Source organism: Octopus sinensis, linkage group LG26, assembly GCF_006345805.1.
Source record: "Octopus sinensis linkage group LG26, ASM634580v1, whole genome shotgun sequence".
In the NCBI taxonomy this organism is placed as follows: Eukaryota; Metazoa; Mollusca; class Cephalopoda; order Octopoda; family Octopodidae; genus Octopus; species Octopus sinensis.
This window is the reverse complement of record NC_043022.1, coordinates 12,211,277-12,236,794: the sequence shown is the minus strand read 5'-3', so window position 1 is coordinate 12,236,794 and position 25,518 is coordinate 12,211,277. Positions and strand designations below refer to the sequence as shown.

Genomic DNA, 25,518 nt, shown 5'->3' with positions numbered 1-25,518 from the left:
CTGTGTCTTGAAACTAAAACAATTATAATTGGCAGACTCGTATTAGACCTTAAAACACACACAAAAACTGCTGCCTTCGCTTAAATATTTATTATTTATCATTTGGTGCAACAAAAATTTTGACACCAAATAATAAACATTTGAGCGAAGTCAACAGGTTTTTTGTGTTTTTCAATGCCTAATATGTGTCTTCCATGCTGATTAGAGATAGAGAATGAGTTGGATACAGAGAATATCAGTTCAGTGGAAGGGAGACGAAGGAAGGAAATAGGGTAACAGAACAGATTGATGGAAGAATGAGCATTAGAAGAGGAGTTGTGGTTTAATAGCACTTCAATTGTGCTAAGATGGATGGGTCTTCTCAAGCAGAGCACATCACCATTGATCTCAATCCCCCATTCCTCCATCACATATATGAGAATAAATCTGTCTTTGACAGCTCAGAAGAAGGAATAAGTACCAGGCTTAGAAAAAAAAGTACTGGGGTCGATTCATTTGACTAAAATTCTCCGAGTCAGTGCTCCAGCATCACCGTAGTCTAATGACTGAAACGAGTGAAAGATATGAAAGCAGAAAATTTGCTGTCGTTTGGGAAAAATTGTAATCCCTATAATTGAAAAAAATGAGAATCCAAAGAAATTTTGAAAACAAAGAGAAAAAAGAAAGATTGAAAACCTGGTTGGGTGTGTGTTTGAAACATTTGCTGAACATTGTCATGTCTCGACCGACTGAAACTAAATATAAAACCACAGCAACGACTGAAGGTTTTAAAGTTCAAATAGGAAATTTCTTTTTTGTGGGGATGAAAAAATATTGGTGTCAACGTGATGTTATGTAGTCAGGTTTGGCAGGTGTTTTATTTACCTGCTGTCCTTATCCTGTCCCTGTAAATACAACAAACTTGTCAAACATCTCTGCCTTGAACTCATAACCTACAATATTTTTGGAAAATATCTAAACGAGAAAATAATACATTTCTGGGCGCCATATTATTTGTTCTTAAAGTCTTGGAAATTCCTTTCCAATGACATTTCTTTTTACCTTCTTTCACATCTCATCAAATATTTACTGTGAAGAGCAGGTGATTGGTTAGATACCAGAGCCCTTGGACAAACAGTAGAGAGTACATCACCATCATTTTTTTTAATGTTCATCTTCCATGAAATTGCTGGCCTTGTGCCAAAATTTGAAATCAATATTAAGTTACCTAGAAATGAATAAAATAAGATTCATTATTTTTCTCAACAGAGATGCCCTGCCTCTCAGTTTGACAAGATCCAACAGTGTCTATTTTGGCATGGCTTCTACAGCTGGATGCCCTTCTTACAGAGTGTATTGGGTGCCTTTTTCATGGCACCATCACTACTGAGATCATCATACAGCCCACAAGACTAAGATTCTCTTCAGCTGAGTGGGACCACAGTGGAAAGGAAGACGGTGTTATGCTAGGATATGAAAGGTTAAATTATGAAAGAAGAGGCCAGAACAAAATAGACAGTGATCAACTGGTACTTATTTTATTCATCTCAAAAGGATGAAAGGCAAAGTTCACCTTGGCAAAATTTGAACTCAGAACATAAAGAGGGAGAAGAAATGCCATTAAGCATTTGGTCCAATGTGTATCAGTTCACTATTTTAATCCATGCATGTCTCTTTTAAATTCATTCATGATAACATTAAGGTATGCAAATAAAGCTCATATTTCATTATGCCAGCTACCAGCTAATTATACTGACTAGGGAGTCAGATTTTTGGGGTTGCATCATGGTTGCACTGATATAATGTAGGATAAATACAATATTAACAATAATTCTAGGATGGCATCTATAAATATACATCATTATGTGCATTTCCATAAATCATATGACTTTAACATCAGACTCCATATCCTTGCTATGTATTAAATATTTATAAATTCCATCCTAGAATTATTATTATTATTATTATATATATATATAGGCGCACGAGTGGCTGTGTGGTAAGTAGCTTGCTAACCAACCACATGGTTCCGGGTTCAGTCCCACTGCGTGGCATCTTGGGTAAGTGTCTTCTGCTATAGCCCCGGGCCGACCAATGCCTTGTGAGTGGATTTGGTAGACGGAAACTGAAAGAAGCCTGTCGTATATATGTATATATATATGTGTGTGTGTGTTTGTCCCCCTAGCATTGCTTGACAACCGATGCTGGTGTGTTTACGTCCCCGTCACTTAGCGGTTCGGCAAAAGAGACCGATAGAATAAGTACTGGGTTTACAAAGAATAAGTCCCGGGGTCGATTTGCTCGACTAAAGGCAGTGCTCCAGCATGGCCGCAGTCAAATGACTGAAACAAGTAAAAGAGTATATACATATATATAATATTTGTAAACAAACCAGAAGGCTTTTGTAAGTTATGGAGATAGAGTGAACTATGGAAGTCTATTATGAGATATCATTATATAGTTATTATTGTACTAATAGACTTCCATAGTTGCTCTGTCTCTGTAACTTACAAAAGCCTTCTGGTTTGTTTACAAATATTATAAGAAGTATTATTGGACAGTTAAAGAATATATTCATAAAATTTGACTGAAATTGGTGGGTGAGCGTTTGGTCAACCACGACAGCATTTGAACTCACAACATATGGTTTCCTAACCAAAACATTGCAATAAAAGCTGTTATGTGACAGACACAATACACAACTGACTTTTGAGGTAGGTGGGAGAGATAAGAAGTAGGGTAGAGTCAATTGTAAAGAGGAAGACGGGGGTGGAGTAGAAACGGTGGTTGAGTCCATTATGACAGAGATGGGGGAGGGACAAGTTGCAGACAAGAACTCACAAAAGAGAGAGGGTGGGAATATAACCAATAGATGCTATAATGAGCAAGGGGTGCCAGAGTAAAACATGAACAACCAAGGCAAATGCATTGGCAGAACCAAACTGACAGGTTTTATAAAAAGATCTTTATTTACTTCCTATATACATACATATATATATATACATATATATATATATATATATATATATATATATACACACACACATGCACAAAGTGGTGCTCTAGCATGGCCTTGGCTAAAACAAACTTAAGAACATAAAGGTTTATATTATGTCTAAATATCTTTCATTATTGGTTTGTCTGGTCCATCAGGGCTGACCTGAGGCAAAACAACAATAATGAGAAAGGTCACGGGATATACTATACCTGAATAGTAGACAGACAGATGGTCATGGCTGGAACGCCTTTGGCCATAACATTTGGTTTGCTGCATCAGGGCTGGCCTGAGGCTAAACAACCACCACAACTGAAAACACATTTAATAATGTAGTCCCAGGTACACTATGTCTCAGAAAAAGACAGGATGGTCATAGATGGAATACCTTTCATGTCTACAAGGACACATTAGATTATGTAGTGCTAGATGGGCTATATCTAAAAATATAAGACAAAGTGGTCAAAGCTGGAGTGTCCTTCCAATGACTATTTGCTCTTTCAGGCTGAACTACAACAACAAAGATATGTAAACATTAAAGTTATGGACCCTGCCCTGTATATGTGCATTATCTTCGTGTGGTGTGTGGGTGTGTATACACACACACACACATATCTCTTTCTCTTTACTTGTTTCAGTCATTTGACTGCGGCCATGATGGAGCACTGCCTTTAGTCGAGCAAATCGACCCCAGGACTTATTCTTTGTAAGCCTAGTACTTATTCTATTGGGATCTTTTGCCAAACCGCTAAGTTATGGGGCCTTTGTCCCCCCCAACATCAGTTGTCAAGTGATGTTGGGGGGGAAAAACACAAACGCACATACACATATATATACATATATGACAGGCTTCTTTCAGTTTCCGTCTACCAAATCCACTCACAAGGCCTTGGTCGAACTGAGGCTATAGTAGAAGACACTTGCCCAAGGTGCCACACAGTGGGACTGAACCAGGAACCATGTGGTTGGTAAGCAAGCTACTTATCACACAGCCACTCCTGCGCCTATATATATATATTATATAAAATCCGTTCTGTCTGTCTGTCTGTGTGTCTTCTAGGATCTCGGGCATCCTCCATCCGATTGTGCTCAAATTTGATATGCAGATACCGATGGTATCAAGGCATGTATAAGTCTTGAAAAAATTACAAAAATCGATTCCAGATGAGAATGCGATCGATAAAGCTGTGGAAACATGCATTTGTAAAATCATTTTTCTTGGAATACAAAAAAAGTCTATCTTTATTTTTTCTTTTGCTGGTGTCTCAAATTTAGGTTAAATCAGTGTTTCTCAAAGGGGAGGCCTATGGGACGGACGGACAAGTTGTTTTGAGAAAATTTGGTTTAAATGTTTAACAACTCAGCACCGTCCATTGGACGGCGGGACGTTTTGCTCATATATATATATATATATATATATACACACATACAGAGAGAGTGGTTGGCGTTAGGAAGGGCATCCAGCCATAGAAACTCTGCCAGATCAAGACTGGAGCCTGGTGCAGCCATCTGGTTCGCCAGTCCTCAGTCAAATCGTCCAACCCATGCTAGCATGGAAAGTGGACATTAAATGATGATGAAGATGATGATGAGAGAGAGGGTCAGGCATGGCTGCGTGGTAAATTTGCTTCCCAGCCATATGGTTCCGGATGCTGTCTCACTGAATGGCATCTTGAACAAATGTCTTTTACTATAGCCGTGGGCCAACCAAAACCTTGGGAATGGATTTGCCAGATGGAAATTAAAAGAAGCATATCACATATGTAGTACGTATGTACATATGTGTGTATGTCTTTGTGCTTGTGTTTGTTCCCCACCACCACTTGACAACCAGTGTTGGTTTGTTTACATCCCCATAACTTAACAGTTCGGCAGGGGGGGGGCTATAGAATATGTAAAGAAAATGATAATTACTGGGGATTGATTCATTTGATTAAAATCCTTCAAGGCAGTGCCCCAGCATGGCCACAGTCCAATAACTGAAACAAGTGAAAGATATGCATGCATGTGTGTGTGTGTCGGCGGAATTTGAACTCAGAACATAAAGATGGACAGAATGCTTAATGCCATGCTAACAATCCTCCCTGGCCCCCGTGCTGGTGACACATAAAAAGCACCATATGAACATGGCCGATGCCAGTACTCCGTAAAAAGCACCATCCGAACGTGGCCGTTGCCAATACTCCCTGACTGGCTCCTGTGCGGGTATGTAGTGAATGGACGCAAATAGAGAGAGAGAGTGCTAGGAGGATGTGTTGTGGGGAAGAGAGTCAACAGGGACGAATTGTGTGCAGGTAGTTTCGCGAGGAGTGTTAGAGTGGGGTAGAGGGAAACAGTGTCCTAACAGCTAACAACTAATGCAGGGAGTTTATTCCATGCTTCAACCATTCTGAGTGTGAAAAAATGTTTCCAAAAAATATGGGTGCATTTTTTCCTATCTCTTATGAATTCCTGACTAACAGTCATAAGTCCAGGTGGCCGTAATTAGCCACACCACATTGTTATAAGTAAGGACAGCAGCGGTGGCACTATAAAACTAATTTGTTTTGTTATTTAGCAATACTGAGTCTAATTCCCATATGTATGTATGGTCGAGCAAAATATAGGGTCCTTCTACGCTCATTCACACGAGATTCTCAGGCCAATGAGGGCACCTCTACACAGCTGTTCGACTTGTTAGAAATAACAGACAAATATCCCTTAAACCATCGTTTTTTTTTATTTATTTATTTATTTATTATCATTAAAGTGGTGGGGACAATATGGTTCCTGAAACTTAACAAAATAGATTAGTTTATCTGTGGTGGATAGTGAAGAAGTTTATGTTGGGTCCTTACCTTTCATCTGTGAGGGAAAATTACTAAGTAATATTGACGAAGGCCAAGAAGCCGAAACACTGACTGTTTCTTCACCTCTTTCCTCGTGGGGAATAATCTTATTGTCTCTGTCATTGACGAAACATTGTTGAAGTCACTTCAACACCAGTTCAATATTTCGTTCTATAGAAAAGACGGGCAGCCACCGCGGGAACACCTTTCATCATAGCTCAGCTTCGTTTTCATTTTTCTGGCGATAAGCACCATATATAACAACAGCACGTACCCATGTATACTTATAGGAGTAGTATCCATGTTCACTAGCCCTTAAATATGAGAATTAAAGGGATTCGGGGAAGGGTGTTACAGGTCCGAGTTTCTTGAACATAGACAAGTCCAAGGGAGATAATTCTCTCAGCAATTTTAAAACCTTTTTTTCTTTTAATAATTTTAATAATTAGCTCCCAATGTGTCCTATAGTTCAAATCCTACCGAGGTCAACTTTACCTTTTGTCCTTCTGGAAAGACAGGGAAGGGAGCGATATAATAAAGTGGTCAGTCATGTATTGGGTCAATTTAACACCCTCCTCCTCCTCCAATATTTTTTTAGACTTATTACAATAGATATTATTATTAGTTATCAGAAAGGTGGCGAGCTAGCAGAAACGTTAGCACGCCGGACGAAACGCGTAGCCGTATTACGTTCTAAGTTCAAATTCCGCCGAGGTCCACTTTGCCTTTCATCCTTTCGGGGTCGATAAATTAAGTACCAGTTACGCACTGGGGTCGATGTAATTGACTTAATCCGTTTGTCAGTCCTTGTTTGTCCTCTCTGTGTTTTGCCCCTTGTGGGTAGTAAAGAAATAGGTATTTCGCCCGTCGTTACATTCTGAGTTCAAATTCCGCCAACAGCGACTTCGCCTTTCATTCTTTCAGGGTCAATAAATTAAGTATCAGTTGCGTACTGGGGTCAGTCTAATCGACTGCCTGCCATCCCCAAAATATCAGACCTTGTGGTTATAGTAGAAAGGATTGTTAGTTACCAGAGTAAAACGATGAGCTGGCAGAATCGTTAACATGCTTAGCGGTATTTCGTCCATCTTTACGTTCTGAGTTCAAATTCCAACAAGATCGACTTTCCCTTTTATCCTTTCGGGGTCGATAAATTAAGTACTATTGAAACATTAGAGTTGATATAATTGACTAGTCCCATCCCCCAAAATTCCGGTCTTGTGCCATTAGTAGACAGGTTTATTAGCTACATATATGGACGGGTAATTTTCAACTTGCTCGTCATACTTTTATCACCATGGGTAATATCAGGAAATATGATACACATACAATAATAATAATAACAACAATTTAAAATTTTTCATCAAATTTATTGGTGCTTGTATAAAATGATGAAATATAAATTTTCAAAGAAAAATATTTAATATCTTGAAATAAAATTAAATCAGATAAATTTCTCGTTTGTATAACTCCTCCCAAAACCACTCTCTCATTTATTCCCTCCATTCCTTCTCTTTCTTTTTTTCTTTCTGATTCTTTTCCCCTTACTGTGTTTATATAAGCTTGCACTCACAGTCTGCCACCAAGCAGTGACTGGAGACAACAACCGACCAGCAAACATTTATGCCAGCAATTCTTTATTTAGAAATTATTTTTTAATCTTAAATCCCAGACTTCTGGATAAGTTAAGGAAGTATTTGTTGTTGTTGTTGCTGTTGTTGTCGTTATTGTTGTTGTTGTTACATATACTCACACACATTACCCTCTACTAAATATATATATATATATATAACAACTACAAAATTAGAGAATGGAGAAACATACTTAAATCAATAAAACATCAACTATCAGATGATACCCAATCAATACTTTAATACACCATTACATATCAGTAAAGGCATTATACAAAATATCCAATGTGTTAGTTTTTTTTAAAAAACTATTAGCCAAATATGTATAATATCGGTGCTTATTAATATTAATATATACACTGATATATATTTTGTTTTATTTTGTTCTGTTTACCTTCCATTATTGTACCAATGAGTATTATATTATATAAGTGTAGCATTATGATGTATAAGTTTTTATATTTTACATTTTTATATTTTATATTTATATGTATATGGTTAAATAATCTTTTTCACAATTATAACAAAATTAATTTAATTCTCTGAAGAGGCCGTGGGGCATCCTTGTTAATGCCTCATTTATACCTGCCTTTATGGCTTATAGGTTAAATGAGGTATGACTGCCCTCACTGCCGAAACAGCTGTCAGATTTGATTTAATTACATATTATATTTGAAATTTATACTTATATCTTTTTGTCTATTTACTCTTACTTTATATTTTGTATAATGCCTACTGATATGTAATGGTGTATTAAAGTATTGATTGGGTATCATCTGATAGTTGATGTTTTATTGATTTAAGTATGTTTCTCCATTCTCTAATTTTGTAGTATTAATTTACGGTAATATTATTACCTTTACCCATATAATACAATAGATGAACTGATTGTTTGGCAATTTTTAACATCTATGTATTAGTCTTGTTGGGTACCTATCTAGCAGTATATTGGATATGTCTTTGAAATATTTTAATTAGTTTTACAGTTGTGTCATCTGAATTTTATTTTTGATTATTTTCACATAAAAAACAAATTTGTGTGCGGATGTATGCACGTGTGTGTGTGTGTGAGAGAGAGAGAGAGAGAGACAGACAGACAGACAGAGAAAGAGGGAGAGAGAGCAAGAAAATATTTGTGTGTGTGTAAAGGAGTATATATGTATGCAGTGATTTGCTGTATGTATATATGTAGTGGAAAGTAGAATGTAGACATGTATATATATATATAATAAATGAGATAGGGGTTGAAAATTCACCCACCATGGGATAATATCATCATCATCATCGTCGGTTAACGTCCGTCTCGACGATGATGATGATGATATTATCCCATGGTGGGTTGAATTTTCAACCCCTATCTCATTTTATATATATATATATATACATGTCTACATTCTACTTTCCACTACATATATACATACAGCAAATCACTGCATACATATATACTCCTTTACACACACACAAATATTTTCTTGCTCTCTCTCCCTCTTTCTCTGTCTGTCTGTCTGTCTCTCTCTCTCTCTCTCTCACACACACACACACGTGCATACATCCGCACACAAATTTGTTTTTTATGTGAAAATAATCAAAAATAAAATTCAGATGACACAACTGTAAAACTAATTAAAATATTTCAAAGACAAATACAAATTGCAACATCACAAACATAACACAATACCAAGATAACATAACATATCATCATTCTAAGATATAATAACTTTAATTTATCATACTTCTAATATGTCATAATTTTATATATCACAATTCAAAGATACCCAAATATCTATAGCAAACTTTTATTGTCTCCCCAAATACTGCCCCTAGTTTAATGAGATTTAAAAGGGTCAGCAAAATTATAGCAACCCTGATTCACTCAATATACTGTCTGGACTGAATTGGGAGAGAAAATGTTGTTAGATTTATTGGTGTTGTAGCTGTACTGGACTTTGTGAGAGATATAGTGTTGTTAGGATGGTGTTGTAGTTGTGTTGGTGGGGGATGTTGTAGAAGTTTTCTGGAGTGAGTGGGAGAAACAGTGTTGTTAGAATAATGTTGTGAGGTATTGTAGATGTATCTGGACCATGTGGAAGAGATAGTGCTGTTAGAATGGTGTTGTGGAAGTGTCAGGAGTGAGTAGGAGAAATAGTACTGTCAAGATGGTGATGTAGTTGTGTTAGTGAGGTGTTGTAGAAGTGTCTGGGCTGAGTAGGAAAAATAGCCTTCAAAGATAGGAAAGTTTTGTGGGATGTTGTAGATGTATCTAGACCACATATGAGAGATAGTGTTGTTAGGATGGTGTTGTAGTTGTATTGTGGGGGATGTAGAAGTGTCTGCAGTGAATGGGAGAAACGGTGTCCTTAGAAAAATGTTGTGAGGTATTGTAGATATACCTGGACCACATATGAGAGATAGTGTTGTTAGGCTGGTATTGTAGTTGTGCTGTGGGAGGGGGTTGTAGAAGTGTCAGGAGTGAGTAGGAGAAACAGTGTTGTGGGGGTTTTGTAGATATATCTGGACCATATAGGAGAGATAGTGTTGTTAGGATGGTATTGTAGCTGTGTCCTGGTGTACTCTAGATGTGTTTGGACTGAGTAGGATTCTGAATAGGACCGAGCGCTGTTAGGATGGTGCTGTAGTGGTGTTGTAAAGTATTAAATGTATCTTGACTGTGTGGGGGAGATAGTGGGGCTAAGATGGTGAAGTAGTAGTGTTGTGAGGTGTTGTGGATGTGTCTGAACTGAGCATAAGAGTTGGAATGTTGTTGGAATGGGATTATAGTTGTATTCTGGGGTACAGTAGATGTGTCTGGACTGTGTGGTAGAGATAATACTGTTGGGATGGTGTTGCTGTTCCTTAATACTTGCAGATGTGTGTGGGTGTTTTCAGTGACTGTGGATATAGTGTCAGGAACCATGGTTGTTGAGGTGACAAAATATAACTCTCATATCTCCAAATGAATTCCTATGAAAGATAATCAGAGATTGTGAGGCCAAACTTATTATATAAGAAGTATAATGAATAACAGTTTTCAACAACATGATGCTCAAGGGAGAACATTGTGGAATATCGTGTTTTAGTTGTGATATATTAATATCAATTTTAACTGCTGATGAAGTAGACTAGTTTGTCTTCTATCCTGTTAACCTTCAAAATGTTGGAAGTCAAAGGTCAAAGTTCAAGTCATCATTCTGGCTTGGCTTGGTGTTGATGTTGAAGGTGGTGATGGTGCCGGTCAGTTAAGAAATATCTAAAGTCCAGAAATTTGCTCTCTGAGATCCACTGAAACTTGTGATTGAACCTGTAAGCCTGTCAACGGTCTGCAAGAGTTGTATGGTGTGACCACTGAACCGGTCATCACCGTAACCAACCAGGGAGCGCTGTTTGGTCAACAGGGATTTCTGTTTCGATACTTCTTTACCATTCAGAAAGATACGGCCTGAGTTGAAGTGGACGGTGCTTATCTAAAAGGGAGAAAGAATATAAAACGAATGATAGGGTTGTTAATAACTTGTAAACAACAATTACATTACATACATACATCATCATCATCATCAACATCATCATCATCGTTTAACGTCCGCTTTCCATGCTGGCATGGGTTGGACGGTTTGACTGGGGACTGGCTAGTCAAGAGGCTGCACCTGGCTCCAATCTGATCTGGCAAAGCTTCTATAGCTGGATGCCCTTCCTATATATATATATATATATATATATGATTCAGGTGGGTGGGTAGGTAGGTAGTTAGGTAGGTAGGTAGGTAAGCAGGCAGGCAGGCAGGCAGGCAGATAGATAGATAGATAGAAATATAGATAGATAGATAGATAGATAGATAGATAGATAGATAGATAGAAAGATAGATAGAAAGATAGATAGATAGATAGATAGATAGATAGATAGATAGATAGAAAGATAGATAGAAAGATAGATAGAAAGATAGATAGATAGATAGATAGATAGATAGATAGATAGATAGATAGATAGATAGATAGATAGATAGATAAATGGGTGGGAGATTGACAAACAAATAGAGAGCAGTGGGGAGAAAGTGAGGTAAAAAGGGAGAGGGAAAAGCCTCACCTGTAAAATCGAGCCTAAGTGGATTCCACTTTGCATCTGAATAAACCAATGTGCTGGATAATAGGAAGCCAGAACTAATGTGATTGGTTGAAACTGTCTTGTCATGGCTTCTGTGACGTTTAATCTGATTGGCTGGTGAGTTTCCATTCATTCATCGTACTAATCACATAGACTTGACTGTTTCTTCCTGAATTTGCCTCTTTGTAGGAATGGCAAGCAAATGTCTCTTGGATCTTCTGGTGCCAATATGCAACAGCATTGCTGGAATTTCTTCTTATTGAGCAATTTTTATAAATGGCTGCAAAGGACATCAGAGAGGGAAATTGTTATAACTGTTTTTCAATGATGTAAGCATTAGTTTCTAATATAAAACATGCAATTGAGGCAATATTTAATCAAAATAGGGATATACATATTATACTTAATGTATACACACTTTTGATAGGCCAGTTATCGCAATATATATCCTGAGATAACATTTGTTAGAGCTGATGTGTTGAAAAACACAATATCCAAGTGTGATGAAAATTCATCCCAGCAGCAGCAGCAGCAGCAACAGCCTTTTAGGGGTCTTTTCAATGGACAAACTTTCAGCCAGCCACAAGCTCAGATAAGAATTCATAATAATGAAATTATTGTATACAGTGCTCTGGCCCAGGAATTGAAAATACAATCTTATGATCATGAGTCCAACACCCTAGCCACATGCCTCCACCCTCGGGTGCATAAACTGAAAGAAATACATAACCAAAATATATTTTACTCACGTAAGCAAGATGTGGGATCATAACCTTTTCCCTGGCAGTGACACACGCCATTCTGGCATTTGGACTGGAAGCGAAACGCTGTGTATGGCCAGCATTTGTTCTGACATGAGATTGAACTGGAAAATAATGTCCTGTTGCTTAAAGCTGTTAATAAAAATATAAAAATACATATAATAAAATAAAATATAATAAAGGAAAGCTTAAGTATTTATGAAGGTTTTGTCTTTGAAATTTTGGTTCAATCTCCAAAGACAAATTCTTTGTGAGAAATATATTTTAGATGGATAGGAAAGACGAATGATAGGTCATAAATCTGAGGTTTTGCATTAATAGAAGAAACTAGAGATTATGACATGTCTTTGGGTGGCTAACTTATGACTGAGCCACTAATGTATGACTTTCCACTGATTACCTGCCTTCTGTGCATCCAGTCATCATTCTCTCTCTCTCTTTCTTTCTTTCTTACCAACCACATGGTTCTGAGTTCATTCCCACTGTGTGACACCTTGGGTAAGTGTCTTCTATTATAGCCTCAGGCCGACCAAAGTCTTGTGAGTGGATTTGGTAGACAGAAACTGAAAGAAGCCCATGGTATATATATCATCATCATTTAACGTCCGTTTTCCATGCTAGCATGGGTTGGACGGTTCGACCGGGGTCTGGTAAGCCATGGAGGCTGCACCAGGCTCCAGTCTGATTTGGCAGTGTTTCTACAGCTGGATGCCCTTCCTAATGTCAACCACTCCGTGAGTGTAGTGGGTGTTTTTTACATGCCACCAGCACAGGAGCCAGCGCAGGCTGGCAAACGGCCACGATCGGTGTCTCCTCAACATCACTTGACTACTGATGCTGGTGTGTTTACATCCCCATAACGTAGCGGTTCGGCATAAGGGACCGATAGAATAAGTACTAGACTTACAAAGAATAAGTCCTGGGGTCGATTTGCTTGACTAAAGGCAGTGCTCCAGCATGGCCACAGTCAAATGACTGAAACAAGTAAAAGAGAAAAAGACTAAGTGAATAAATAAAGGGAAATGATTTACCAGGAAATGAAGAATTCTTTAATGTTGAATGCCTGCGAATGTCACTCTGATTTCGGCTCCCAGTTGCTATGTTTGGCAATGGAACTGTCTGCAAGGGAGAAAACACAAAATCCCTAAATTAAGTTGATTGTTATTATTATTATTAAATATCATGTGAAGGTGTGTGGCTTAGTGGTTAGGGGCTTTCAGCTCATGATTGTAAGGTCGTGAGCTCAATTTACGGCGACGCATTGTGTTCTTGAGCAAGACATTTTATTTCATGTTGCTCCAGTCCACTCAGCCAGCAAAAATGAGTTGTACCTGTATTTCAAAGGGCCAGCCTTGTCACACTCTGTGTCACACTGAATCTCCCTGAGAACTACGTTAGGGGTACACGTGTCTGTGGAATGCTCAGCCACTTGTACGTTAATTTCACGAGCAAGCTGTTCCGTTGATCGTATCAGCTGGGACCCTTGACATCGTAACTGACAGAGTGGTCCCATTAAATATCATAATGGCAGAATTGTTCAGGCAGCAGTATATGTTCTGGTTTTTCCATTCTGAGTTCAAATCCTTTCAAGGTCAATGTCACCTTTCATCATTCCAGGGGTTGCTAAAATAAAGTACCACACAAGTACAAGGGTCAATGGTAGGGATTAACAGTCTCTCATTCCAAATTGCTGGCCTCGAGCTTATTCTGGACACAATTGATAGATATTATGAACAGATGTATGAGCGGCTGTGTGGATGAGATTGGAAGAAAGGCAAAACCGGCTTCAGTGAGATTTGAACTCAGGACTTTAAAAGCCAGGACAAATGCTACAAAGTATTTTGCCTGATGCTATATTGATTCTGGTAGCTCTCTAATGGTAATGATGATGATAATGATGATGATGATGATGATGGTGGGGAGGAGGAAGAGGAGGGTGGTGGTGGTGATGATGGTGATGATGTAATTCTTGCTCTTATTTTATTTCTTTACTGCCTACAAGGGGCTAAACATAGAGGGGACAAACAAGAACAGACAAACGGATTAAGTCGATTATATTGACCCCAGAGCGTAACTGGTACTTAATTTATCGACCCTGAAAGGCTGAAAGGCAAAGTCGACCTCGGTGGAATTTGAACTCAGAACGTAATAGCAGACGAAATACCGCTAAGTATTTCGTCCGGCGTGCTAACGTTTCTGCCAGCTCGGCGCCTTTAGAACCATAAGAGCAAATCTTGCTCTAGGGTTCTAAATTCTTATGAACTTTATGATCCTATAAATGTGATTATGTATTTGTGTGTGTGTGTGTGTGTGTGTGTGTGTGTGTGTGTGTGTGTGTGTATTTGTGTGTGTGTGTGTGTGTGTGTGTGTATTTGTGTGTGTGTGTGTGTGTGTGTGTGTGTGTGTGTGTGTGCGCTCTGATACTTACCACACTGTTGCCATAAGAAGAGTTCGAAGGAGAAGACACTTGAAATGATAGCACCAACAATATGGCCATTGTTGTCAAGGTAACCACTGCCATGCAACTAACGATGCTGATGAGGATGAATTTCCTTAAACTTCTGAGAGACGAGAGGCAACGGGCAGAGGAAGGTGGTGGTGGCACGGGCTTCAACAGCGGGTACTCCATTGCGTATCTCTCTGAAGCCAGAAATACTGACCTTATGTTCTGGGGCAGCCCCAGGTGGGAGACAGAGAACACAGCATCAGAAGGGTGTGGGTTTTGGGAGCATTTCAGATGATTCTGAAGAAGAAGAAGAAGAAAGACATTTTATTTGAAAATTAAGAAACATTAAATGGTTGTGGGCATGGATGGGTAGATTAGAACTTTGCTTTCCAAACACGGGGTTTCGGGTTCATTGCCATCAATGTGGCACCTTGGACAAATGCTTTCTACTCTAGCCTCCAGGTTGAGCAAGGCCTTGTGAGTGAATTTGGTTAGAAGTGTGTATATGTGCTTAGAAAGAAAGAAAGAAAGAAAGAGGGAAAGAAAGGAAGGAAAGAAAGGAAGGAAGGGAGGAAGAAAGAAAGAAAGGAAGAAAGAAAGACAGACAGAAAGGGAGGAGGGAGGGAGGGAGGGAGGAAGGAAGGAAGAGTGAAATAATGAAAGAAAAAAAGAAAAAAGAGGAAGAAAGAAAGAACTAAAGAATGAAAGAGAGGAAAAAGAAAGGAAGAAAGGACAGAAAGAAAGAAAGGAAGGAAGGAAGAAAGAATGAAAGAGCAAAGGAAAGAGTGAAAGAATGAAAGAAAGAAAAGAAAGAATAAAAGAAAGAAAAGAAGAAAAGAAGGAAGAAAAAAGAGAGAGGAAAATAGAGAGAGACAATGACTGAGAGAGATAGAAAGAGATAGAAATAGCTGATTGTCTCTAATGGCCTCTCTGATTCTCTCTCTCTCTCTCTGCATCTTCTCTTTCACTTTTACTCCCCAACTTTCTCCTCTCACTCATGCGACCAGCAATAACCCCCAATCCTAAATCCCTTCACATCAACAATAAAACTTTGTTTACATAAATATGACACTAAATACACTGTGTGTGTGTGTGTGCATGAGAGAGAGAGAGACTTCCTTTTACTAAGTATGCATATCTATTATCTATATGTGAGCTTGCATATATATCTGTTGTGCAGGTATGTAAAACAAATGAGTCTGTGCGGTGTGTGCTATGTGTGTATATACATCCACACACAAGTACACACATGCATCAGGTTGTACATATGTAAGGGTGGTGGTGGTGGTGGTGGTAGACTGTTGCGTACTAGAGTTGATCTAATCGACTGCCCCCCTCTCCCCAAAAAATTTTGGGCCTTGTGCCTTGAGTAGAAAAGGACCGCGTGTGTACCGTTGGCGATTTTTTTTCCCTCTGTCTTCCCTTCTCTGGATCTTTCCTTCTATGTTTCCGACGAAGAGCTCCGCTCGAAACGTTAAACTCCCCTTCTTCCCTTCTTTCCTGAGCGTCCAATAATACCATATTTGTTCCACGTCCTCACGTTGTGTTTTTTTGTGCTTTCTTGTTTGGATTAACTTTATGTATATATATATATATATAAATTAATTTACTCTGCTATGTATTGAGTACCTTATTGATTGTGGTTAACCCCGACTCAACCCGGGACCTATATATATATATATATATATATATATATACACACCATGCATACAATGCAGAACTGCAGAACTTATATATTGGTGTATTATGTATGTGTATGTGTGTATGTGCATGTTTATATATGTGTGTGTAGATGTATGTATATGTATGAATGTGTGTGTATATTTCAAAGTGTGACCTCGTGTGTACCGTTGGCGATTTTTTTTTTTTTTTTTTTCTTCCTCTGTCTTCCCTTCTCTGGATCTTTCCTTCTCCTATGTTCCCGATGAAGAGCTCCGCTCGAAACGTTAAACCCTCCTTCTTTCCTTCCTTCCTGAGCATCCAATAATACTATATTTGTTCCACGTCCTCGCGTTGTTGTGTTTTTTTGTGTTTTCTTGTTTGGATTAACTATGTATATATATGTATATATATATATGTATATGTATATATATATATGTATATGTATATATGTATATGTATATGTATATATACTATTAAATTAGTATCTATATATATACTATTAAATTAGTATCTAATTCTCTCACCCTTATTAATTAATTATATATATGTATATATATATATATGTATATGTATATATATATATGTATATGTATATATATATATATGTATATGTATATATATATATATCACAAAAACTTATTCACACCACCGCAAAGCATTTCATCTCAATCCTGTCTTCTTTCTGCCGCCTAAAACCTCATTTCCCAATGCGCGGTGTCACTATGTCTCTCTCTCTCTCTCTCTCGCTATGTGGTGTCGGTTCTCCCTCTGTTTTCACTGTCTCTCTCTCTCTCTCTCTCTCTCTCTCGGTATATATCTCACCTTCACTCGCTTCCACAGGCTTAGCCAATACCGCAGGATGAAAAACATCAGCTAAGTTCCCGACCTGTTTCCTCTTTTCATTGTTTTTGCAAGCCTTATTATTATTGTATCCCCATCTAATAGCGTTATCGTTGTCTTTCGTCTCAAATGCTAGCTGAAGCATAAAAACTTTCACTCACAAAAACTTATTCACACCACCGCAAAGCATTTCATCTCAATCCTGTCTTCTTTCTGCCGCCTAAAACCTCATCTTCTCCCAATCACCCCCACCACCAATACCGGTGAACACTGTTCTCACCATCTACACCGGATACTCCCTCTTATGTTTCTCTATCTGTCTAACTATTTATCAAATTTCTCTATCTATCTATCTATCTATCTATCTATCTATCTTCATTCGTCTAAAATCAAACTTCGTATCTTCGCGGTGCACCCGCCCTGCCCACCCCCACCACCAATACCGGATATCTCTATATTTTGCTCCATCTATACCGGATGTCGCTTCTCCCACCACCATTATAGGTGTCTACTCTTCGAACCCCCCTCTTCAATACGCTATTTCACCATGCATTACCCCTCTCTCGATATCCTACATTCTACTTGCCTAGAACCTGTCATCATTTCTCTGAACCACCCCTCCCCACTGGTGCTCCCCTATATTTCTGCACCCCCCCCACATAAAAAGCACCATCCGAACGTGGCCGATGCCAGACCCCTCTGGCACCTGTGCAGGTGGCATGTAAAAAACACCCACTACACTCGCGGAGTGGTTGGCGTTAGGAAGGGCATCCAGCTATAGAAACACTGCCAGACTAGACTGGAGCCTGGGGCAGTCCCGAGCTCCCCAGACCCCAGTCGAAACCGTCCAACCCGTGCTAGCGCGGAAAACGGACGTTAAACGATGATGATGATGATGATGATGATATATACATACACACACACACTCGTATACATGTATACATATATATTTTTGTGTCCATCTTTGGGTTTGGGTTTACCCACCACACAGCCATACCTGAACCTTTTGATATTTTCAACATTTTTCCTAACCTTTTCTGGGATTTCTCTTTTTTTTACCTCAAAATTTAATTCCTTTTCCGTTTCTGTATTTGTCTTTGTGGCCCGACTTGACCTGGTCAGATAAAGTTGGTCAGCGAAAAGAGGAACAGCAGGAAATAACAGCAGACAATAAGTGTGTAATGACAGGGTTTCATGTATGTGTGTGTGTGTGTGTGTGTGTGTGTGAGAGAGGCAGGTACAGGGAGCGGTGGTGGTGGGGGTGGAGGAGGCAATGGACAGTGGGGGGGGAGGGGGGGAAAAAGAAGGTAAGGGAGTGGTGGGGAGGAAGAGAGAGACGGAGACGGGGGAAAGGGGAAGTGGGGAGAGATAGGGGAAGGGTGGAGGTAGGGGAGATAAATACAGCTATTTAAATACTGTCCTAACTCTTAGACATTTGCACAAACACAGAACACACACATACACACATACATATAAATATACACCACGCACTGATGCATACACACAGACATACACCACACACCACATTAAAGGTTTTGCTCCAGCATGGCCTTACTTACTAGGATGATTAAAAGAAACTAAACACACACACACGCACACATAAATATACACCACACACTCTCACATACACACCACACTAAAGGTTTTGCTCCAGCATGGCCTTACTTACTAGGATGATTAAAGGAAACTAACACACACACACACACAATTATGACCTCACTCACATCTTCCTTCAATTTATATTCACATTTCTTTTCCCTCTCTTTCACCCTTTCTTTACACACACACACACACACACATGCATGCATGCATGCACACATATACGTGTGTGTGTGTGTGTGTGTGTGTGTGTATCTTTTACTCGTTTCGGTCATGGGCTGCAATTATGCCATGGCACTACCTCGAAGGGTTTTAGCTGAAGGGAATTGTTCCCCAGTATTTATGTTTTTAAGCCTCGTACATGTTCTATTGGTTTCTTATACCCAACTACTAAGTTACAGGAATGTAAACAAACCAACACCGGTTAAGAGGCATTGGCAGGGAAACAAACAATCACACATAGTAACAAAAATAATAATAATAATGGTTTCAAATTCTGGCACGAGGCCAGCAATTTTGAGGGGATGGTAAGTCGGTTACATTGATCCCAGTGCTCAACAGGTATCTGTTTTATTGACCCCAAAAAGATAAAAGGCAAAGTCAGCCTTGGCAGAATTTGAACTCAGAACATAAGATAAGGATGGATGAAATACTGCTAAGCATTTTGCCTGGCATGCTAACAATTCTGCCAGCTTGCCACCTTAACAAAGAACCTGGGTATCTTGGTGGATTCTTCCTTTTCGCCTTCGGCCCAGTGCGTCCATGTTGCCAACAAAGCACGCGGAGTTCTGTTTTTGATTCGACGATCATTCGGAATGCTCACAGCAGCCATATTCCTACCACTCTAATTCACACTGGTGAGACCCATATAGGAGTACAGGATTCAAGCCTCTTCTCCTTATCTCCTCAAAGACATACATCATCTCGAAAGAGTTCAGAAGCTGGCTACCCGCATGGTTCATGGTCTCAAGCATTTGTTTTATGAAGAACGGCTGAAGACGCTCGACCTTTATTCTCTAGAAAAACGCTGCCGCCGTGGTGATCTCATTCTTGCTCACAACATCATAAGCGGAAAGTGTAACCTCTCAAAAGAGCTGTTCTTCACTCCTGCTCTAGAGTGTAGGCTGCAGGATCACTCGGAAAAGCTCTATCTGCGACAATTTCATCTCAATCGAAGGAGAGGGGCTTTCTCCGTCGTCCGGCTTGCGGATCCGTGGAATAAGCTGCCGGACGAGATAGTGAAGATGCCAACAACCGCTTGGTTCAAAGTCTCTCTTGACCAGAAATGGCCTGAACTCTTTGCATGAACACCCTCCCTGTACATAACTCCATGTCCCTCTACATGGCCTTGCTTTTTGCTTTTTGAGCCAAAAAATTAACTTAACTTAACAATAATAATAACAATAGGCACAAGGTCTGAAATTTGAGGGAGGGGACAGTTGATGACATCAACCCCAGTATTCAACTGGTACTTATTTTATTGACCCCTGAAAGGATGAAAGGCAGTCAAACTTGGCAGAATTTGAACTCAAAACATGAAGATGGACAAAATACCACTAGGCATTTCACCCAATGTGTTAACGTTCCTTATTTCTTTATTGCCCTCAAGGGGCTGGACATAGAGGGGATAAACAAAGACAGACACAGGGAATAAGTCAATTACATCAACCCCAGTGCATAACTGGTACTTAATTTATCGACCCCGAAAGATGAAAGGCAAAGTCGACCTTGGCAAAATTTGAACTCAGAATGTAAAGACAGACGAAATACCTATTTCTTTACTACCCACAAGGGGCAAAACACAGAGAGGACAAACAAGGACAGACAAACGGATTAAGTCGATTATATCGACCCCAGTGCGTAACTGGTACTTATTTAATCGACCCCGAAAGGATGAAATGCAAAGTCAACCTTGGCGGAATTTGAACTCAGAACGTAGCGGCAGACGAAATACCGCTAAGAATTTCGCCCGGCGTGCTAATGTTTCTGCCAGCTCGCCACCTTCAATAATAATAATGATAATAATAATTCATTCTTTTATTAGCCACAAGGGCTCACATGCAATACCATTAAAGGACATACAACAACATAAAAGACAAAAATGGGACGATACAATGAGTTTTCCGCATGTAAACAATATAAATAACAATTAAAATTAACAAATCAAAACTCCCAATAAGGGGGGTGCTTTAAGGTCCTCAAGGAAAACCCCACAAAAGCCACGGGTGCCTGATCAACATTGTATAGAGTGCAGTGCTTAGGTGCACTACAATTTATCAGGAAGAGTAGCCAAAAACTGCATGAACATGACATGGAATAATGCACAGGAAGTGAATGGTGAATGAGTTGTTTTAAAAACAAAGGTGAGTGGAGAGGGACATCAGGTGTGGTGTTGTGTGTGTGTGTGTGTGTGTGTATATATATATTCTCTTTCTCTCTTTTACTTGCTGCAGTCATTTGACTGCGGCCATGCTGGAGCACTGCCTTTAGTCGAGCAGATCGATCCCCAGGACTTATTCTTTGTAAGCCTGGTACTTGTTCTATCGGTCTCTTTTGCCGAACCGCTCAGTTACAGGGACGTAAACACACCAGCATCGGTTGTCAAGCGATGTTGGGGGGACAAACATAGACACACAAACATATACATACGACGGGCTTCTTTCAGTTTCCGCCTACCAAATCTACTCACAAGGCTTTGGTTGGCCTGAGGCTTGCCCAAGGTGCCACGCAGTGGGACTGATCCCAGAATCATGTGGTTGGTAAGCAAGCTACTTACCACACAGCCACTCCTGCGCCTATATATAATAATAATATAATAATAATAATAATAATAATAATAATAATTGTGTACAGTGCTCAGGTGCACTACTACTCATCTAAAGTGTATATATAATCAGGTGTAGTTTCGACGGATTTCGGGAAGCATGAGGGCCTTAAAGGATGCAGTGTCATGGCAGTCAACAACTGATGCAGGCAGTTTATTCCACGCTTCAGCAACTCTGAGCGTGAAAAAATGCTTCCGAAAGTCATGGGAGCTGTGCTGTTTTCTGACTTTGTAGGCATGTCCACGTGTGTTAGACACATGGAGATCAAAAAGGTGTTCAGTGTTGTTGTTGTTGGTGAGGTGGTTGATAACCTTGTGGGTGTTTACCAAGTCCGTCGCCAGACGCCGGAGCTTCAGTGAATCCATGCCCAGGGAAACAAGGCACTCAGAATATGGTAGGTGTCTGATGGAGGGTATGCGTTTGGTTGCGAATTCCAAGTGTGGTCGTACCATAGCTGTATACAGTTTTAAATAGATGGCTGGAGAGCGGCTAACAAAAGTCTTGCTGAGTGATGCCAAGACACCCTCGGCCTTCTTGACAATTTTAGAGATATGCTTTGTCCAATGATAATATATATATATATATTATCATCATCATCATATTCATTTAATGTCCGTTGTCCATGCTGGCATGGGTTGGAAGGTTTGACCAGGGCTGGTAAGCTGGAAGGCTGCACCGGACTCCAGTCTGATTTAGCATGGTTTTTCTATAGCTGGATGCCCTTCCTGATGCCAACATATACACATACACACAACAGGTTCTTTCAGTTTCCATCTACCAAATCCACCCACAAGGCTTTGATCAGCTCTGGGCTATTGTAGAAGACACATGCTCAAGGTACCACACAGTGGAACTGAACCTGGATCATACACACACACACACACATATTTACAAATATATTTGCCATCATGTGAAGAAAACAAATATGATGTGTGTTAACAGTTGAAGAAGAAGAAGAAGAAGAAGGAGGCAAGTTTTATGACTTACGTATGAGAAGGTATTTTTCAGTAATGTTCTCCACATGTCAGTATCCTTTCTAAACTGACCACCACCACTGGACACTGGTCACTATAGATGAGGAAATACTGGAATGACAGCTAAGACCAATGAGTGCCAATGTCACCTGAACTGACCACAGTCCTTTTGTGATATACACCACCAGTACAGCAGCAAGGAACAAGCCTGAGTGGTCTGCGGTGTGTGTGTGTGTCAGTGTGTCACTGTATGTATGAGTATATGGAGAAGGCAAACGGTGTGTGTGTGTGACTGTGTTTATGCTTATTTGTGTCTGTGTGCTGCTGTGTATGCGTGTGTGCATGGCTTTGTGTGTGTGTGTCTGTACAGGTGAACATGACTGTGTGTGTGGGTGTGTGGCAGTGTGTATGTGTGGGGGGTAGGTACCTGGCAATGTGTGATTACTTGTGATTGTGTGTGTCTGTCTATGTGTGAGTGCTTGTGTGTATATGTGTGTGCCTTTATAAGTATACCAGTATGCGTATGTTAACATGTTTGTGTATGGAAGTAGTATATGTGTGTGTGTGTGGTTGTGTATGAGTGCATGTATGCCTCTGTTTGTGTGTGTGTGTGCGTGACTGTTTGTGTCTGTATTGGCTGTGTATGTGTATGTCATTGTGTGTGTGCATGGCTTTGTGTGTGTGTATACAGGTGAATATGACTGTGTATTTGTGTGTGTGTCTATGTATGTGTGGTGTGTGTATGGCCATGTATATGTGTGGCTGTGTGTATGTGTATGTGTATGGGTAGATACCTGGCAATGTGTGATTACTTGTGTGTGCCTTTATAAGTATACCTGTATGCGTATGGAAGTGGTATATCTGTGTGTGTGTGTGGTTATATATGAGAGCATGTATGTATGTGTATGTCTATGCCTGATTGTGTGTGTGTACCTTTACATGTATGTGTATGGTGAAGGAAATTTCACTCTCTTCTCTCTCTCTGTCAAGCTAAGTATGAGTACTTGCGTGTGTGTGTGTGAGTGTAGGGGAGGGCATATATGTGTATTTCAACCATTATGTGTACCTCTCAGTGTGTGTGTGTGTGTGTGTGTGTGTGAGTATGTGGCTAGAGGTGATAATAGTGATGGTGGTGGAGGTTGTGATGGCAGTAAACGTGTGAGTAATGGTACAGAAGTGGTGATAGTGGTGGTGGTTTATAAACACCAAGCAAATTCATGGCTGACCAAGTGTGCGGGGTGGGTGGGGAGGTGTGATGTCAGGTGACAGGAATAAGAACAGACACCACCACCTCCTCCAATGACCTGACATGTTTACCACTGAATAAATTCTTTTACACACACACACACCACACACACATACATACTCCCATACATACACACAGACATTCCCCCCCCCCACCCCACGCTCTATATCTTAATCGTGATGTAGGCTCTGAAAGCTGAAACGTAAACATCCTTTGCACGTGTGTTTGTGTGTGTGTGTGTGTGTGTTTGTATGAGAAAGAGAAAGAGAGACGCACAGACAGACAGAGACATACAGACAGCCATATATTTGTACCTGTGTGCATGAATTTGTAACTTTTATATACTGTTAGGGACAAACCTCAATATAATCTTTGTCCCTATACTTTTAACTATATTTTTAGTTCAGGTGCGCTGCCTAATTTTGAAAAGAATATAAGCCTTGGCACCCCCGTGCCGGTGGCGTGTAAAAAGCACCATCCGATTGTGGCCGTTTGCCAGCCTCACCTGACCCCCGTGCCAGTGGCACGTAAAAAGCACCATCCGACCGTGGCCGTTTGCCAGCCCCATCTGGCACCTGTGCCGGTGGCACGTAAAAAGCACCCACTACACTCACGGAGTGGTTGGTGTTAGGAAGGGCATCCAGCTGTAGAAACATTGCCAGATCAGACTGGAGCCTGGTGCAGCCTTCTAGCTTCCCAGACCCCAGTTGCACCGTCCAACCCATGCTAGCATGGAAAGCAGACGCTAAACGAAGATGATGATTTGTTTTGGCTATTATGCTGAAGCCCATTATGTGTGTCTGTCTGTTCTCCCACCATCGCTTGACAACCAATGTTGGTGTGTTTACGTCCCCGTAACTTAGCGATTCGGCAAAAAGTGACCAATAAAATAAGTACTAGGCTTACAAAGAAAAAGTCCTGGGGTCAATTTGTTCGACTAGAGGCGATGCTCCAGCATGGCCGCAGCCAAATGACTGACACATAAAAGAATATATATAATGATACTAATAATCAGTTGTTAGAACTCAATAAACTTATGTCTTAGGACAAAAATCATTAGGTGATTAGAACATAATATTAATTAATGAACAACAAGAGAACAGGAATTACATAATCACTTTCATTAGCTAACAGCTGTTTCAGCTATAAGAAGCAGTATACTCATAGATGAGTACCTGTGCAACATCCTATAGCTTCCTCAGAGCTATTAAAATGAAGTGTATCTTTAAGTATAAATAAATACAATTTTATTCAATAAGCAAAGAATTTAACAATTTTATTTTTGTAGAATTTTTTCTCCCCAATTTTTGAAATTAATTTTAATATTTTCCAATTACAATTATCACAGAATGTACTTCATGCAATCTTACAAAGAACCATAAAACGCGATTCCACATTTCAAATGATATCACAGTTGAGGAATCACACAAACCAATGATTGAGCCTCTATGTTGTCAAATGACCTGCTAGAAATAACAACCAAATTCCTTCCTCACCTTACACTGCCTTAGTAAAAGAAGGGACATATTGGATAATGCAGTACTGAAACCATTGTTTCACTTTCTTTTTCTTATTCTTGAAGTGAAGGCAGTGAGCTGGCAGAATCGTTAGCACACCAAGTAAAATGCTTAGCTGGA

The 25,518-nt window shown here is 39.7% G+C and overlaps 1 protein-coding gene and 1 long non-coding RNA gene across 3 annotated transcripts; one reads left to right on the top strand and one right to left on the bottom strand.

The window, feature by feature from the left end:
* Positions 1-13,963, top strand: LOC118768050. The gene is made up of 3 exons (XR_005003973.1): positions 1-320; positions 5,221-5,226; positions 13,953-13,963. It is a non-coding gene; the product is annotated as an uncharacterized LOC118768050 (long non-coding RNA).
* On the bottom strand, positions 8,955-25,518 carry LOC115224913. Of its 2 annotated transcripts, none has more exons than XM_036513800.1 (6): positions 25,000-25,518; positions 14,718-15,032; positions 13,321-13,408; positions 12,278-12,421; positions 11,511-11,808; positions 8,955-10,894 (listed from the first exon to the last, which is right to left on the bottom strand). In XM_036513800.1, the coding sequence occupies exons 1-5, from the start codon at positions 25,003-25,005 to the stop codon at positions 11,630-11,632; spliced, it is 732 nt and encodes a 243-aa protein (XP_036369693.1). In that variant the 5' UTR covers positions 25,006-25,518; the 3' UTR covers positions 8,955-10,894; positions 11,511-11,629. The 2 variants fall into 2 exon arrangements, with proteins under 2 accessions (XP_036369693.1, XP_029651735.1); XM_029795875.2 differs by lacking the exon at positions 25,000-25,518 and adding an exon at positions 22,649-22,951.

Bases quoted from the DNA above. Each gene is read 5' to 3' on its own strand.
- LOC115224913 (XM_029795875.2), bottom strand. From the start codon at position 22,684: ATGTGGAGAACATTACTGAAAAATACCTTCTCATAC. The intron at 15,033-22,648 runs GTAAGTCATAAA...CTTCTTCTTCAG, and splicing joins TGAAAAATACCTTCTCATAC to AATCATCTGAAATGCTCCCA. The intron at 13,409-14,717 runs GTAAGTATCAGA...TCTCCCTTGCAG, and splicing joins CTTCTTATGGCAACAGTGTG to ACAGTTCCATTGCCAAACAT.